The 15,749-nt window shown below is 45.7% G+C and overlaps 1 protein-coding gene across 1 annotated transcript; it reads left to right on the top strand.

Moving 5' to 3' along the window:
• The first annotated feature begins 83 nt into the window (after window positions 1-83).
• Window positions 84-14,237, top strand: CSUI_001810 (kinesin motor domain-containing protein). The gene is made up of 7 exons (XM_068062013.1): window positions 84-2,487; window positions 3,398-3,483; window positions 4,524-5,497; window positions 6,089-6,465; window positions 7,423-7,775; window positions 8,321-11,521; window positions 12,429-14,237. The coding sequence occupies exons 1-7, from the start codon at window positions 1,911-1,913 to the stop codon at window positions 13,185-13,187; spliced, it is 6,327 nt and encodes a 2,108-aa protein (XP_067926012.1). The 5' UTR covers window positions 84-1,910; the 3' UTR covers window positions 13,188-14,237.
• The last annotated feature ends 1,512 nt before the right edge of the window (window positions 14,238-15,749 follow it).

Genomic DNA, 15,749 nt, shown 5'->3' with positions numbered 1-15,749 from the left:
TCTTGAGCTGTAAGAGGCAACACCCTTCCGGCTTTCCCTAATTAAATGTTTTGCATGACTTGTTAAGATGACTTTGAAGAGTTTTTTTTGTATCTTTAACATAGGAGAGGAGAAAATTCACCCTTTTTTCCTTACCTGCTCGGCTTACTCCATCCATCCATCCAGCGAACCCTCCCTCGTAAGGCGTCGGCATGAGATTTGAGAGATGGATGGATGGATGGATGGCTTTCTTTCTCTCTGTCCATAGAACCAGCCGCTAACGGGTGGTGGGCGTGAATATCAAGACGAGTTTATCATTGCCTTGAACGCTCGAAGGAAACAAGTTCTTTCTTTCTATACTTTTTCAAGCCAGGCGATTCTTAAGAAAAGACTCTTTCTCTTCAGGCCTTTCCCCTTCTTAAGGACGGGAAAAGGCCACGATCAAATGGAATTTTTTTCACGGCTGTCCTTGTCTTCCACAACCCGCGTTCCCTTTCTGTTCGCCTGGGCCGGCTATGTGCCTACCTCTCGCTCGTCTCAATTGGTTTCTTCACAATCCAATGGAAATCGATGAAAGAAGTTCCTCTTCTTCTTGTTAGCCGAGCTCCTACGCACACGCAAGAAAACGACCTGTCATCTTGTTTCTTCTTTACAACAAAGGAGACCTTCTTCGTAGAGTTTTCATGATCGTGATATACATCTCCATCGATCTCTCTATCTACCCTTTGTAGTAGTGTCTTTGTTGTGTGCTGTCCTTGTAGGTGTTCATTCATGGAATCTCCTGGCGTTCGTGTTTCTCCGCGACGGTGTGTTGCACTGATTTCTTGACTTTTTTCGTTCTCTTTTCTCTTCCTCTTTTCTGCTTTTTTTCTCGAGCAAAACTTCTACTTCGGACCTTCACGGCTCCTGTGTTTCACGCTCGACTAGCTTCTTCTGACGGTTGCCTCTACCCCGGGGATGTGTGTGTCTCTGAATGGTCGATCGACCGATCTCTCCTCGCTGCTTCATGTTTCCACGTTTCTCTCCCTACTTTTCCCAAGTGAAGCCTCTTTTTCGCGTGGCGTTCATAGAATCTACCTATCTATGTATTTGCCTATCTGTTGACCTACCTCTCGATCTATCTACCTGCCTCTCCATCTGTCCGGCAGCTTCTGAAGTAAACAATCTTGTAATGTGTTTAAAGAGATATATCTGTTTGTGTATATGTGTAGATAGACTCTAAAGTCTTTTCTCTCTTCGTATAGAGAGTAGATTATCGAGCTTTTCGCTTTGTTTTATTGTGTGGACTACCTCTGATCGCATTATCATCGAGATAGATGAACGAGTTGTATCTTCGTCTCCTATCTGTTGTCTAGAACTGAGGGAGTGATGAAATTGATATACAGTGTTTCTCTCTTCAGGTGTATGTACAGCACTCACACTGCTGAAAGAGGGGGAGGGAGGGAGGAGGGGGTGGGGGAAAGGGTCGATCTCCTTTTTACAACTTTACCTCTTTTTTTTCTCTTTCTTTTGCTTGTCACGTGAGAAGATCTTCGCTAAAGCAAGTCGAAGTGAATTCATACGCATCTATCTGTCTGTCTTCAGCGTATACACATCTGTATATGGGCATACATACATGTTTATCGGCTTTCTCTAATAGAGAACCTTTCTTTACTCTGTCTTGCTTGCCTATTGGTTTTTTGTATGAATCTCTGATACCTAGTTCGCCTCCGTAGTGAACGACTCTTCACCATTCAACCTCGCTTTCTTTCTTTTTCTTGTTTCGGTGGAATTACTCCCCTTCACCTCCTCCGTCTTGTTGGCAAGAAACAAAGATGAATCTTCTTCAGCAGCAGTGCAAGTAGGAGGTTCTTCTTTTCGCGGCGGTTGTCTCTCGTATTTTTGTTTTCTTCTTCATCTGAAAAGAAGATAAGTTTCAGAAGGATAGGAAGATGGCGGAGAACATCAAAGTCGTTGTGCGCATTCGGCCCCCCCATTCTTTTTCAAGTCTCGATGGGTTGGTGTATCGAAAGACAGGAGAAAGCGATTCTCAAGGAAGAGACCGAGTTGAGCTACGGGGACCGCTGACTCTTGAAGAGACGAATGGAGGGGAAGCTTGTGCGGTGTATATACAGAATCGGCATGGAAACCGTTCTGAGTTTGTCTTTGACACAGTCTTTGATTCTTCACAACAACAGAAACATCGCTGCCGATTCTCTCAAGGGCGGAGTAGGGAAAGGGCTATGAATGGCCAAAGAAGTGGTGCATGCCCCCGTGCAAGCTATGAATCTGAATCGTCGCTAACTCTGCATGGTGCTGGAAGTCGCTCCATGGAGGAAGAAGAAGACGACGAGGATGACGGGGGGGGAAGAGAGGGAGAGGTATCCCTCTGGTCTTCCTCTTCATCTTCTCTTTCTCCTGGTCTGGAGTGTAACTCACAAGAAGCTGTCTTCGAGAGGACGACAAAGCCTCTCTGCGATTCGCTTCTTGAAGGCTTCAACGCCACCATTCTTGCTTACGGCCAAACAGGTACGTCCACGCAGCGCATATGCTGAGAGATATATATGTATGCGAAACTCCGTATCTCTCACTGTGTATAGATAGATGTGTGTTTCGTGTGTTGTTTGTTGCCTCTGAGCAGTCTCTTCTTGCTCCTATGGATGATGGGCAAGGCGCCTCTGTCTCTTAGGAGTTCCACTCGTATCTTTTCTTCTTCTTTTGTGACGTTGTCTGTCTTCACCTTATTCATAGAACGGGGAGCACCGTTCTTGAGACATTAGTCCCTCATCGATGAGAAATCTCTGTATTCATCGATCTATCCATCTAATTCTCCTGGAGACATTTTTATCTGTGCTGGAGACTCATTCAATGAAGGAAGCCGAAGGAGCGGAAGATACGACCAACTCTCACGCGCAGTATATAGATAGATAGACAGACAGCTTGTCGTTATGGCGGTTTCTGATAGACTTCCACGATGTTTAGGAAGATAGAGAGACAAGAGAACTGAATGAAGGCGGACCGCTGCTAAGGGTACTCCACGTATCATTCGTTTCACTACTGTGCTGTGTATGTACGGAAGCAGTCTGTGTGTGTATGTGTTGGTCTTGCTTGTAATGCGGAGATTTGTTTGAAGCGCAAACCAGATGTCTCATCTCTTCTGTTGCAAGGAGGGGAGAAGATACATTTCTCTCTTGGAGTTTCGAGAGAGAGAGAAAAGAAAGCAAAGTGTCGACCTTCTCGCTCTTTTTCTCTCCTTCGTTCTTCTTTCTGTTGTTATGTACACCGTTGTATTTTCCATGGAAAAGGCTGGAGAGTCCTGAAGGATTCCTTTTTCCTTTTCTTCTTTCTTTCTCTCTCTCTCCTGTCGTTTTCTTTGTCTCTCCCTTTTGGCTCTTAAGACTGTTCTTCTCCATCGTCATATCTATGTTTGTTTTCACAGGCAGTGGTAAGACCTACACCATTGTAGGGCCCCAGCAGGAAGGCATTTCTCCTGAATATCATCAAGAGAGAGGCGTCCTCCCTCGTGTAAGTTCTTTTCTTTGTCTCCTCGATGATCTTCCTCTCTTCTGAGACATTTGTTCTTTGACTTGGTGCTTCTCCTGGAGAATCTTGATTGGGAGCGTCAACCTCTTTGAGTGTGTTTATGCCAACGTACACTTCGTCTTCATCTGCTGTAGAGACACCATTGTCCTTCTTTCTCTTTTCCGTTCGAATAGAAAGTAGACCTAGTTTAGCTAGGAAGATGAATGGTGGGTGGGTTGTATGAAGTTTCTCCTCATCCACTTCATCCATTGCTATTCGCTCCGCGTATATGCATAAGCTTATAAATAGTCTATAGCTTTAGGCTTGTTTGTCGATGTAGAAGCAGGCATGTGTAGCTAGCTGGGTTTCGGATTATGATGCTGCTAGTTGCCTTTCACTCACAGGGGAAGGTGTAAGGGTAGTTACCTCACGAATGTGTTCCTCCTGTACAGGTGGATGGATGTAAGATTGGGTCTAGGCGTGCATGCGTGTATGTTACTTTCTTTGCATGCAGTCTATATACCTGTATGGATTTCAACAGATGTTCACATACAACCGCGCCCATGTGCTTATTTCATTCTTTCACCTCGATGACACTCCTTTTTCTCCCTGTGTAGATTCATACTACGCTGCATGGATAAACTCGACCCCCCGTCAATCGGATATACATGCTCACACGTGGCTTGTCTTTATCTCAACACCTCATGAGTCGTGGGAGGGACGATACAGAACCTTCTTGTGTCTCCGTGATTTAGGAAGGTGTATGTACAGTCTTCGTGACTGCGAGTATCAAGCATCTTTCTTCCTTCAATATAAACAGATATTCCATGCGCATCCGCTCCTTGGAGCACGATGCTTTGTGTACATGACAGGAATCGAGTATAGAAAGAATGGTAAGGACTTGAAGGTGTCGCGTCGTTGTACGTGTTTCTATATCGTCGAAGGTCATATACGCCTTTCTGTGGGGCCGACCGTAGGAGAGCATTCTATATCAAGAAAACTGTATGTGTGTGTCTGTATACGTCTGTTTTGTATTTGATCAGGCTCTTCATTATCTCTTTTCAAAGCTTCCTCCACATAAGCATCATCAGCATCATAAAGCCCATCCTACAACTCTTGAGAATGAGGGAGGAGGAGATCTTTCCTCTTCATCTCCCATGACTACTCACGATGATTCAGCAATCCCCTCTTCTCGTTCTCAGAATGGTCACGATGCTTCTTCATCTTCTTTTTCTTCTGTTCCTGCGGCTGATAGCGCGACAGATTCTCGTCAAGCAGGAGGAGATCCAGGCATAGTCCCTGATTCTTCAATAGTTAACTGGTCTATGGAGGTTCAATTTGTCGAAATCTATCAAGAACAGATCTTTGATCTTCTGGCTACAGCAGGGGGGGGTGGCGGTAGTAGTAGTAGTAATAGTATCAGTCATAATACACTGAATTCTTCTGCTCAATCGTCACCTTCAGGAGGAGTAGGACTAGGGGGTGTCTCCTCGTCGTCTCCTTTTCCTTCATCTGCGCCTCCCTCTGTGCTTCACGATCATTCGAATACAACCACAGGAGGTGGGGGAAACAGTACACCTGGGTCAGGGGGTGTATATACACCTAGTAATAGCTTTGGAGGGGGGGGGGGTAGTACGAGTATCAGTAATCCACCACAGAGTGCGCTAAGAGTTCGGTACGATTCAACTCGAAGAGGAGCTTATGTTGCGGGTGCACGTCGATTGTCGGTAGGAAGTGAAAGTAAAGCCATGCAAATCTTTTCACAGGGAGTTAGGAACCGACGTACAGCCGAAACAAAGCTGAACTTAGCAAGCTCACGATCTCATGCAGTCTTCTCCCTCTTTCTACATCTTGAAAAGAAAGAAGAAGAATCTTCTCGGTGTCCACCATCAGGAGTAGGAAAACGCCGTGGGTGTGAAGGAGGAGGAGGACTTCGAAGAAAGATTTCCGCACAACTTCACTTTGTTGATCTTGCTGGAAGTGAAAGACAGAAAGATACGCAAACTTCCGGAGATCGGTAAGATAAGGATGCATCAGAACTTCTTTCTTTCTTTCCTTCTCTTCGTCACACTGATCTTATGTAACTTCTTTCTAAAGAAAGACGGATCGTCTCTTTCATCTATGTATATATATATATATATATCCATGTACGTACACATGTATGTGTATCCATATATATACGTTAAGAGGCTTTGTGCATCTGCATGCGTACAGTGAGGATGTACGCTGGGACGATGGAGTACGAGTGTCTGCTATAGAAAGCTCATGGATAGTCAAACAGTAACTTTCACGGGAGACAGGAGTGTAGAGAGTCTCGCCCACGTGCTCGTGAAGTGCCTGGGGCTTACAGTTCGATCGACATCCGTTGAATGATTTATACTTCGATTCTATCAACATATGAAGGGTCCGTGTGTATCTTCACGTTGGAGCATATGTGTGTTTTGTTCTTCTCTAGTTCATCTCTTCGGATGATATCAGCACCTCCATGTGGGCTCATTACTCCCTTGTTGTGGATTGAGTTAGGAACGATAGTTCAGCGTTTTAGGATGTAAAACGTGATCTGGGCTAAGAACGTCTTGAGACAGTTTGTTCCTTCCTTTCCTCGCAGGTTGAAAGAAGCAGGGAAGATCAATTATTCCCTATCTGTCCTAAGTCATGTCATTCGAGAGCTTGTAGAACGCGGAGGAGGAGGAGGAGGCGGTGAAGATAATAATAGTAGCACCTCTTCCTCTAAGAATAAGAACGGTGGTAACAATAGTAGTCATTCAATGAGTAAGAGTTTATCTCATATACCTTATCGAGATAGTAAGCTAACCTTCCTCCTTATGGATGCTCTAGGGGGGACCAGCCGCACGACGCTGATCGCGACGCTATCTCCCTCTCTTCAACATCTAAGTGAATCCATTAGTACCCTACAATTCGCCGCTATGTCGAAACGTATCAAGAATAAAACCACAGCCAATGAAGTCAAAATATGGGATAAAGGTAAGATATGAAGAAGAAAGAGAACAAGACAAGGAGTTGTCTTCTTGAGGCGGATGTACGGAGACGGACGACCCGTGAATGATAGAGTCCTCTACACACGAATGACATCTAGGCCTATGCACATGTATCTCTATCATAGAATGAGATGCTCGCATCTGGTCTGTGCTATAGATCCGGCGTACATATCTATCTATATATATATACCAGGTACAAGATGGACATGTCTGTAAAGGGCGATGATGGATGTCAGATAGGACGGTGGAGATAGAGAGAAAGAGAGAAGTACTCTAGGTGCAAATACGTATGTGTGTACACATGCATGTCCGTTCATCTGTATACGGAGACAAGCCATTGTGAAACCCAGGCGCCGGACTACTGGAATGGATTTGCTCCTTGTTTGAGTCGCCTGAAGGAGTATTTGCGTAAACGAAAGCTAACCCTTCTTCTTCTCATGTGCTATTAAGTAGTCGTTACTTGGTCATTAGACAGATTCTACGTGATGACAAGGATAGAGAATGAGAGGATGCTAATATGAATGACCTTGAGTTTGTGTTCTTTCTCTCCGGCACTAAAGGTTCTTGATCTCTCTACTAGACATCCACCAGGCCTAGCTCGACTCATTCGTCTTATATTCGGAGAAGAAAGAAGGGTATCCGCCTAGTGTTTGTTTTTCCCTCTATCACTACTGCTATCACTCAGTTAGTCAACCGTCTCTTCACACTAAACTCCTCTCTGCTACCTTTGTTTACACTTCTCTCCTCCTTCAGACTACCCATCCATACACATACACGCATGAGTAGGTGGAGGCAGATCTGTTCTTTCCTTTGTCCTTCTCTATCTCTCGTTTTTGCCCTCTGTTGTTTCTCCGTCTGTTTTTTGTTTTCCCGTACAATGAAGCAGCCTTATATAAGATCTGTATAGGATTCTTGTATTCGGTACTCTGTCTTGTTTTCTTAGCAAGTATTGAAGAGATGGTTCGTGAGCGAGCACGGCAAGACAAGGAAGTTAAGCGTCTACGTGCTCTGCTCCTTCAACAGCAGAGTCTTCCCGGAGGACCGTTAGAGAATCTTTCGGCTGAAGGAGATCCAGAGGCTTCACCTGAGAGGAGAAGTTGTTCCTCCTCCCCTTGTTCTCGGGGTGAAGCACTAGTAGGAGGAGGAGGACAGGAAGAAGAGAAGCTACGTCAGAAAGTTGCTGTACTTGAAGAGGCTTTGATTCAGTCTTCCGAACTTCAGAGAAAGAAACAACTAGAGAGTCAACAACAGATCGATTCTCTTGAGAAACGTATCGAATACTACGAAGATTTCTTAGTAAGTTAGCTAGAAGTGATGGTTCTCTTAAGCTTAAGGCTTTGCTTCTTCTCCTCCCGTCTTCTTGCTCTTAGTATACGACAGAAGAGCAGAGAGGAATGAATGACCACTGGCGGTAAATGCAGTTTCACCTTCTCTTCCTCTTTCTCTTTCAGCATACATCTATGTTTGGACCGGTATAATACTTCGAGACAGAAAGAAAGCATTTCTTCTTCTTTCTCTGAGAGGAGAGGGGTGAAGGGGGCAGCTGGAAGTGTTTTGATAGACGGACGCGCTTGTAGCTAGCTTGGTGAAGGTTCCTCCGCATTTATCACTTCACAGAGATCTCCAAGAAACTTTTGTCCTTACTTCACAGTGTGTACTTATACAGTTTTCCTCTTCTTTTGGTCGTCCTCCGAGATGTCCTTCCCATACTAGCAACGAGAAGAAAAGAGCTCCAGAGAAGAAGTAGAAGATAAGAAGATTCTTCTGCTTCGTCTTTTGTATGGTCTCTTCATCGTGTCTTTATGTTCTTGTGTTCTCTTTCTTTGTTTTCTTTCTTTCAGAGAAACCTCAATCATCGACAGCTCCAGATCTTCCATGGTGGCGTGGAGCACCTACGCCATGCCAGTGCTCCTCTTTGTCGACAGGATAACAATATTAATCATGATCATAAAGCTACTCGTCATTCTCCTCTTCCGGAGGGTGGACACGCCTTGGAAGGGGGTGAAGATGAAGGACAACCGCATGAGAGGAAAGAAGAGAGAGAAAAGGAGAAAGAAGACCGTCTCTTCTTAGCACAGCAATATGGACAGTTACAGGCGGAGTTGGTGCAACGTGAGATCGAAGTTGAGAGACTTCAATCCGTCAATGCTCACATTCTAGATCAACAGAAGCCTTTGATGTCTTTACTGATTCTTCTTCAGAAACATCTGAAATATCGAGAAAATCTTGATAAACTTCGGCAACGCTTTGAAAAGCAGCATGAAGATGGTCTAGCATTGTTAGATGGAACGGGTGATAGTGAAAGCTCAGGTGAGCAGCGAGGGTTTGTTTCTCTTCGAGGAGGAGGAGGAGGAGAAGAAGAAAGGAATGCGGTTGCCAGATCAAGAGGAGGAGAAGATGGTTGTGGTGGTCAGAATAATCATGACGATGAAGATGAATTTTACTGTAGACAACAACTCTTAGTTGAACTCCTAGAAAGTATGGTAGAGAATGAAAGAGGAGAAAAGAAGGATTCGATGGCCTCCTATTCTTCTCCGTTTTTCTCTTTTTCTGCTGAAGAAGTCTCGCTAACTCGGGACTTCAGAGGAGGAGGAGGAGAAGGCCCGGGGTTGTCATTCCAGAAGAAGATGATAGATCAACAAGACGGAGAAAGAGAGGTGAAGAACTCAAGTCATATGATGGCCTTGTCGTCTTCGGATCAAATCATGAATGAAGTCGCCAAGAATGCTGAACCTCTCTTCTCACAGTTGGAAGAGATAGAAGAGGAGGGAGAACAAGAAGAAGAAGAGGAGGAAGATGAAGAGATGAAGAATGAGAGAAGTGGAGGACATGTCAGCAGTGAGAAGGGCGGGGAGAAGAAGACTCGTCTTCCCAATGAGGATGACGATGATAAGGAAGAAGTGAACAATGATGAGAAAGAACAAAATAGGAAGAGAGATGGTACAGGAGAAACGTGTTCTTCAGTGTATGATGGAGATCGTGATCGTCGTCATATATCTGACCAGCTGAAACAGCAGGAGAAGAAGCAGAGTGAAGGAGAAAAGGAAGAGGGTGAGGAAATGATATCGTGTGAAGAAAGTACTGTATCTTCACATGTGAAAGGAAGTCATCGAGAGGACGATGAACAGTCAACAGGCTTTTCTCTTATCTCACATTCACCTTCAGGACATGTCATTGATCTACAAGGAGAACAGCAACAAGGGCAGGAACAAACGCCAGTAATGGGGGGTGTCACTCCGACTAGAAGGAGTAATCCTCTCTCTTCTTCTATATCAGGAAGAGAAGAAACAGATGAGTCGGCAAGTCGAGAGAGAAGCGAAGAGGGAAAAAGTATCAGTAGAGATGATCGTCTGCGTGTGAATACTCCTCTCAGTCCTTCTTCTGGAGATGTTTCTTCGGGTGTTAGTGCGTCACAGAAGAAGGGCGCCACGATGAAGAAGAAGAAGAAGAAAAAGCCAACAACAGGAACAGCAAAGTCACTGATCTCTCGGAGATTAGAGAAAGAAAGTAAACCAAAGACCAAGGCGAAGAACATAGTAGGAAAGAAGAAATCTTTTGTGTCCACAAAAGGTTCAACTCCTACTACATGTACAGGTGATAATAAGAAAGGAGAGATTCTTTCTTTGTCTCCATCTTCTTATTCTTCTCGTACTTCACAAGAAGATAGGAAAGAATCCTCATCGCGCTTGTCACCTCCCTCACCGACAAGAAAGAAGACGACGAAGACGAACGACTCAAGCGAGAAGAGCTCTCAAGTCTCAACTGAAGAAGAGAAAGAAGGAGAGAAGAAGACCTTCCATGATGAAGAGCTGTGGAGGGAGAAACTTTCTCAGTTAACCCGAGCAGCTACATTTCTTATCAATCATGTGAATGCGAAGCAGACTGAAAGACAATCTTCGGTAGGAGGAGGAAAAGAGCTTCTTCACGATGATGATGTTGAGCATACAATTAATGTCTTTCTTAAAGGGGGACAAGTCGGAGGGATGGGAGAGAAAGACGAAGAGACCTCCCCCGAAAGAAAGGAACTACCTAGTCAATTACAAGAGTTAACCCAACAGCTTGAAGCACTTCCTGGTATTGTCGATGCTCTTCTCCGTGTATCGCAAATGAAGGAGAGAAAAGAACAAGATAATGAGATCAAAGAGAAGGGCAAGGAAGAAGAAAAAGATAGTCGTCTCTCCAGTAGTAGGAGTAGCAAGAGGAGTCAACAAGCTGAAGGAGGTCTTCCCTCTCCCCCATCTAAGAATAGTGCGCTGGATGCTATGGCAATCCAAACAGCCGTCGATGATGATAAGAAGGAGACGGGAGACGGTTCTGGAGAAACAACAGAGGGGATTCCAAGAGAAGAGAAGACTACTTCTTCAGAGGCAAGAGAAGACTCAATTGCAAAGAAGGATGAAGTAGAAGGAAGAGAAGAAGATGATAAGCATGATCATCAAGGGGGCCGTAAAGAACAAGAAGAAGAAAGGGCAGAAGGAGGAGGAGGAGGAGAAGGATCTCGAGTTAGTCAGAGTAGTCTTGTCTTGAGGAGTTTAGGAGTGGCGAAGATGGCAAATCATGAACAAGGAGGGAGCTCAGAAAATATTCCAACTGCGCGATACTTTTCTTTCTCAGAAGATAATAGTTCAGAAGGAACCCCACTAGACTCAGGTAGTCCCGTATCCTATAGTTATGTTCCTTTTGAAAGTTATCAGTTGAGAGAATTGTATGAAGACGAGAAGAGGGCCGGCGATGCTTTACGTCAACAAGTACGATGGTTACAAAGGACATGTCGAAGACTTGAAAACAACACAGAGTTCGGGAGTCGGGTTTTCTCTGGAGGGGGAAAAAGTCAACCTTCTACTCAAGAGGAAGCTTTCATTGAAGTGATACAAGAATATCGTGGTCGTGTTGTTGAACTTGAAGCCCAGGTTGATGAACTTGCAAAGAAACTTGAAGAAGAAAAGAAAAAACGAAATCGTGTATATACACGATATGCTCTTGAACAGCGTGCCAGGGCATACCAACATGGTCATAGCAATCGACCCCGCAATTCGATCTCGGTAAGAAAGCTATATGTACCTACACATCTACACCTGGAAGATGTGTGATTCATACATCGACAGAGAAACTATTGTAAGGTGATTGAGTAGGCAACCAAATCATAACACCTCCTCCCACTATAACTTGATCAAAATGTAAACCTGTAAGCACAAACATTACATTACAGGTTGGTGATGACTATGGGGGCTCACCTCAAACTCATTTGTTCTCATGGTAACACATATATCCAAGGAAGGCAGTTGCAATAGTTGTACTATGTAGAACGAAACCAGACAAGCAGGCAGTAGTTAAGTAGTCCCGATGTATGTATTGCAGAGATTACTTGGTTGAAAGGGGAGGTGTTTCATAGTCTCTGAGGCTGAGTTGAAAGATTCGACAGAGAGAGAGAGAGACAGATGTGTTCACACAGGATAGCAGCTCACATCAAGGTTTTCAATATTTTATTCGTACGTTGTGCCTGTGTATCTGCTAAATATACGATATAGAGGTGTGTATACAGCACGTGCGACTGAATGCTCCCCAGTATTCATGTATGATTGAGAAGTAGTACTACAGGAGTACCACGGACTATTGATGCTGGTGGTCTTGTTATGATCACGCGTTAAGAGTTGCTGTAATGATTGAAGAAGATTTCGGAAGGCCTTCATCCGCTCGTAACAGTCGATTGAGAAGTGCAACGCGAAAGAAAGGAGCGTGACAGGTAGTCGGCGCCTAGCCCGGTTCCTCTAGAGAGAAAGCCGTTTTTTCATTCAGCAGGTGTATTGTCAGCTTTTACGTGGGATGGATGGAGACTGAGGTGCTTCGTGGACGTGTGTTTGAAGACATAGATGATAGAGAGTTTCGAGAACTTTCGATTGTATAATGCAGGATATCTTATGTACGTGGTGGACTTTGTGTGTTTTGCAGTCTTCGTCAAGCTCATGGGGTGGGCTCGCGGCATCAAGCCATGATGAAGAAGAAGGAAGAGGAAATGCCGACAGTCGACAACACATAACGAAGCAGAAGGTTTTTCCCTCTTTACCTTTTGTGTTACCTTTGGTTGCAGTGTTTGATGGTAAGCAAACAACAAGAGGCAACTACGGGATGGTCGTTTCAAAGTATACGGCCGCGGAGGGAATGTCTGATAGGAAGGGAGGGGCCAGCTCGAGTACAACTCCTGGTTTAAGTATTGTAACTTTGGGTGGTAACAACAATACCGAAGCAAGAGAACCTGATGAAGCAATTGCTCTGGAGGATGGCAGGGGTGAGGGGGATCGAAGAAGTCTAGGGAACAGAACTCTGTTGAGATGCATGCCTCTATCACAAGTAAAGAAAGTGAGTAGGGTCCTCGAGTATGGGAAGCGTAAGAAACCAACAGCTCATGATAATGGAAATAGTAAAGGCGACAGTCAGGATTGCTGTAGTCAAGACGCCGGGGGTGGAGGCTCAGATAATACGAAGGGAGAACAAGAGTTGTCGTTCTCTCTTTATGTGTATCGCGTGTATTTCAAACATCCTGTACCTGTTTGGGAAGAAAGCCCAACGGAAGCAAAGACGAAATGGGTTACTGTGGCAGTCGAAGAAGAGGCGTTACGCAGACACAACGTCAGTACTCCTGAAGCGTGTGATCGGCTTTTACTATCCGTGTTGAAGGGAAGCGCAGAGACATTAAAAACCAGTTCCTAGTTGTAAGAGAATTCGGTTAAGCGTACGATGGTTTCACGTCGTTTGGGGGGGCCAGCTCGGGAAAGACGAAGTAAGGACAGGGAGGGAGTGGAGGGGGGGAGACACACGGGAAATGATTGCGTGTGAACGTTTGTATGCTCGGGTACTATTTGTCCCGCAAATCCTTTGGAGATTGTGGCGGTGGGAAGAGGGGAGCTTCGGAGACGGGAGGGGCAGGGCGGTTCTTCACTAGCAAGTAGATTTGCATAAAAAATGGCAGGATTGCGTGTGGGTTGGGAGATAGGATATGAGGGCATCCTCCGTATAGGAGGGTAATTCAGACTAATAAAGTCTTTGGCAGGCCTTCCTGCATGAGCAGATGGCAGTTTCTTGACACCTCTGAATTGACTGAGAGCTTTACACCAACCTGCACAAAAGAACAGTTGTGGAAGTGGAGGATCAGCCCTATGTCCCGCGAGGTGAAGAGACAGTGAGAAACGGCGGTGGTTTGGGAGCGTTTTGAAGAAAGTGAAAGTCAAGGGTTTTCACAGAGTTGTCCGCTGATGTTTCGTCACTTGCCATTGCATCATAAAGACGAGATATAACGGATTGTAGTGGCTCTGATCTATTCGTTCGTGTGTGGACGCCCAAATGTGACTCCAGGGAAATGTGTCCGATAGATGTGCGAAGAGTGACCGAGGTTCTCGAGATGCGCGTCCCTTGAAGGGAACTCGTTTGATGCGCTAGAGCGAGGAAAAAAGAGGCCAAAAGGGCTTTAAGGAATTCCAGTAGTCTGCGTGATGCTTTGTCAACGGAAGCTCCTTCGAGCCCTTCTGCCATGCTAAGGGTGATAACCGTCAGCATTGACGGTATGCATCGGAGACCTACGTTCGGAAAGTGTAGCCCAGATGCAACGGGGCCTTGGTATGCCGAAATCATGTGTGAGCCGGCAATACCAAATTTTGGAGTGAGTGACATGTGAACTTCGGGTTCATAGATTGTGCTTGTCGAGATTCATATGAGAAGTTCACTTATCTTCGACTCCACTTTCCATCAAGTTCTGTAGAAAAGCTATTGCGTGTGCCGGGGATCCGCTGTCCGGTGTGGATCCAGTTACGCTTGTCAAGCGTCGAGAAGGCGAAGGCAAGCTTCCAGCGGAAGGCGTCTTGAAGACGTGGCGCATCCGCCCCTGTTATACATTGGCATAGGAAGTTTAGCCTGATAGCCCTGCCGGCGTCCCCCCGTCACCGTGACCGTGTATAGTAGTATCCAGGCGTCCTCTGATGCGTATGTCATGACTCTGCTGTCGAAAGTCTCCCGTCTTTTAGTTATAGGTCACTATTGCACAGTTGGAGCATGTTATATTCGATTCCCCGAAGTCCAGCGTCTGTCGAAGAGCGAAGAACAGGCAGTTTCCACAGGTGTAAGGGCGTGCACTCTAAATCACAGGTATTGTACTCAGTCTTCGGTCTCGGTGGCAGGTGCTGCCTTAAGCGCAGGCAAATGTGAGGAATACGCAACATATCTGTGACAAAGAAGCCCAGGACAGAAATGTCGGGCAGCACCGGAGAGGGATTCAAAGTATTTGCTTCTGAAACTGAAGCATACATCGACCGACCACCACGAGCCCTTCGGGCGGGTTACGACCTGAGTGATCCGAAAATACCAGTACCAGTCAACCGCTCCGGCAAGTGTCCGAAGTGGCCTCACTGGCATAGGTCTGGAGGCCGAGGCAGCTCTGGTATGCACGGAAGGAACTTCAGGCAGCTACTTGTAGTTGTCCTGACCCAGCCAGAGCAACCGCGATCACGGACAGGTTTCTGCGCAAGGAACCTGACGCAGTCACAATAGTGACTCTCAAAATCGGTGGAAAGGGAGAGTATCGGAGAAAGGAAGTCCTACATGCATCTCGGCACTAGGGAAAATGTCGTCTGGTCTTCGCGGGACAGTCACTCCCGCGTCGTGGGCAGTCCTGCCGACGCCTTGCACGCTCCTGAGCTTGAGAAATGCACTGCCTTCAGTTGCTACCTCCGTTTCAGGAAACTGTCCACCTGGTTAATCGATACCTGCCGCACTCTTCCCCTGCATCTACCCGAAAATGAATTCTTAGCGTAAAAGGCGGGCTGTCAGCTTCTCATATGTCTTTTGAATGGGAGGTTCAGCTGTTGTGAATACATGCATCGGCTTGTTGATAATCGAATGCAAGGAAAGAGCGGCGCCACACAAGAAATAACGAGATCTGGTTTCAGTTCCTTGCGGGCGGATGCAGATTCATGGTCAGCAGCACCGCTTCAATCAAAGAAGTGCCGGGGGTTTTGTCAGCCTTGAGCGGGGTAGCCCCAGTATACGAAACCCCTTCCTCTTTCCTCGACAAACTGTTCAAACTGAGTAGAACAATCACGAGATCGCAAGATGCCTGTATACAAAAAAGTCAGGCTTATTGGCTCAGGCTCTTTTGGAAAAGCGTATCTCGTCAGGGACAAGGATGACGAACACAAGCTGTAAGCGTCCCTGGCAACACCTTTCAAGTCGTGTTTTGTTTCGTCGTCGTGGCCTGTGTCAAGAAATATGCGGTTCCACTTT

The sequence above is a fragment of the Cystoisospora suis genome (genome assembly GCF_002600585.1).
Source record: "Cystoisospora suis strain Wien I chromosome Unknown contig_723, whole genome shotgun sequence".
Classification (NCBI taxonomy): domain Eukaryota; phylum Apicomplexa; class Conoidasida; order Eucoccidiorida; family Sarcocystidae; genus Cystoisospora; species Cystoisospora suis.
Note: the sequence above shows the minus strand (reverse complement) of the source record. Positions and strands in the feature narration are given on the sequence as shown.